The 1,656-nt window shown below is 48.2% G+C and overlaps 1 protein-coding gene across 1 annotated transcript in view; it reads left to right on the forward strand.

Moving 5' to 3' along the window:
- Positions 1–1,333, forward strand: part of LOC107295776 (40S ribosomal protein S6) — a 9,213-nt gene extending 7,880 nt beyond the window's left edge. The window contains exon 6 of the mRNA XM_015825099.1: positions 1,187–1,333. Within this exon, the coding sequence (XP_015680585.1) occupies positions 1,187–1,282 (96 nt within the window). The 3' untranslated portion in view covers positions 1,283–1,333. The remainder of the gene's footprint in view (positions 1–1,186) is intronic.
- Positions 1,334–1,656: the final 323 nt, after the last annotated feature.

The raw sequence follows: 1,656 nt of genomic DNA on the forward strand, positions 1-1,656 counted from the left end.
GACGGAGAACCGCCAAGGATTGATTGACTTCCGGGAGGGGCGGGTCCCAACTGCCGGGACACTTATAACCACAGGGCGAATGGTGGCTTGCGGCTGGGGAACAGGGCGCAGGGCCAATGAGGAGCCCTGCGAGGGGGCAAGTCCCATGAGAGAGAGAGAGAGAGAGAGAGAGACAGAAGTGCAAGTGCCTCTCTCTCTCATGGGACTTGCCGGAGGGCCGTGGGAGGGCCACATTTATATAGAGCAGGGAGGGCTGCTCGAGGGCCGGATTAAACCGGGCCGCGGGCCGCAAATGGCCCGCGGGCCGGACTTTGGACATGTCTGACCTAGTGCTTCCATGGCCCACTGCAGATCGGCCAGGCGGCCCTGCAGTGCCATAACAGCCACGCCCACCACCCACACCCTGCAACATCATCGGGGCACGAGGGCGGAGTCTTGTCCCTGCTGCCCAGCTGCCATGTCCTTGGCTGTGCTGCTCCGTGTGGCCGTGCCCAGGGGTGACTCTCCTCCGGGGGGGGGGAGGGCTGGGCTGGGGCGACAGCACATGTGCCCACAGAAAGGGCTCTGAGTGCCGCCTCTGGCACGCGTGCCATAGGTTCGCCACTACTGAGTTAGGTCTTTGTTCTAACCCATCCCTAGCTATTTTAATTCCCCAGGTAATTGAGGTTTTAAGCCATGCGATTGGTGCATTAGGGAAAAGATCAGTTTCTTAACCCTATTTACAACGTTGTGTGATATGAAGACTGTGCATGAGGGTGAACAATATATGATGTTAGGAATATAAACAGTAGTTTTACTAGACAGAATCAAGTCTGTTGCTTTCACCTAAAAATGGCTTACGTTGCTTTAGGAAAATATTTGACCTTGGATATTGGAGAACAAGGGTATTCAGTGTATACTAGTAGAATTTATGGACAGGAAGATGAGCCTGGGGATATGTGGTTTCTTAAGGCTGTTGGTGAGTTCACAGGCTGAACGTAGCTGACATCCTGGCCACGGCCTTAAATGTTATTACAATATGCTTACATATTTGGAAATTGACAGCTACAGATAGACTACAGATAGGAGTTTCTGCTATGGTAATAGAGAAGAAAGTACTTATGACTTCACACAATGAATTTACAGCATTTAAAAAGCTGAGATGCCGTTTTAGGCTAGTAGGTAATATTCTTGGTCTCTTTTCCAGGAGGCAAAAGAGAAGCGGCAAGAACAAATAGCGAAGAGGCGTAGACTTTCTTCTCTGAGAGCCTCTACATCTAAATCTGAATCAAGCCAGAAGTAAGCCATGAACTGTGCTCCTAAAAAGGTTAAAATAAAATTTTTATGATCTGAACAAACTGATTCTATGTTATCCTTTTTGCTAATTTCCTGTCAGTTGAAATTGCCACTTGAATGAATGAATGTCTACAGTGGATTTCTGCTTGATGCAGAGGTTTCATTTTTTGTATCATTCAGGGCTGTGATGGTTTTGGCTTTTCCTTGCTCAGCAAATGGCCTCTTATTTATGTCGTTCTTATAGCAATAGAACGTAGATTTATATACCACGTCATAAGTGCTTCGCAGTGCTCTCTTGAGCAGTTTACAGTGTCAGCATATTGCCTCCAACAATCTGGGTCCTCATTTTACTGATCTCGGAAGGCTGAGTCAACCTTGAGC

Source organism: Protobothrops mucrosquamatus, unplaced genomic scaffold, assembly GCF_001527695.2.
Source record: "Protobothrops mucrosquamatus isolate PMUCROS unplaced genomic scaffold, P.Mucros_1.0 scaffold2481, whole genome shotgun sequence".
NCBI classification, from domain to species: Eukaryota; Metazoa; Chordata; class Lepidosauria; order Squamata; family Viperidae; genus Protobothrops; species Protobothrops mucrosquamatus.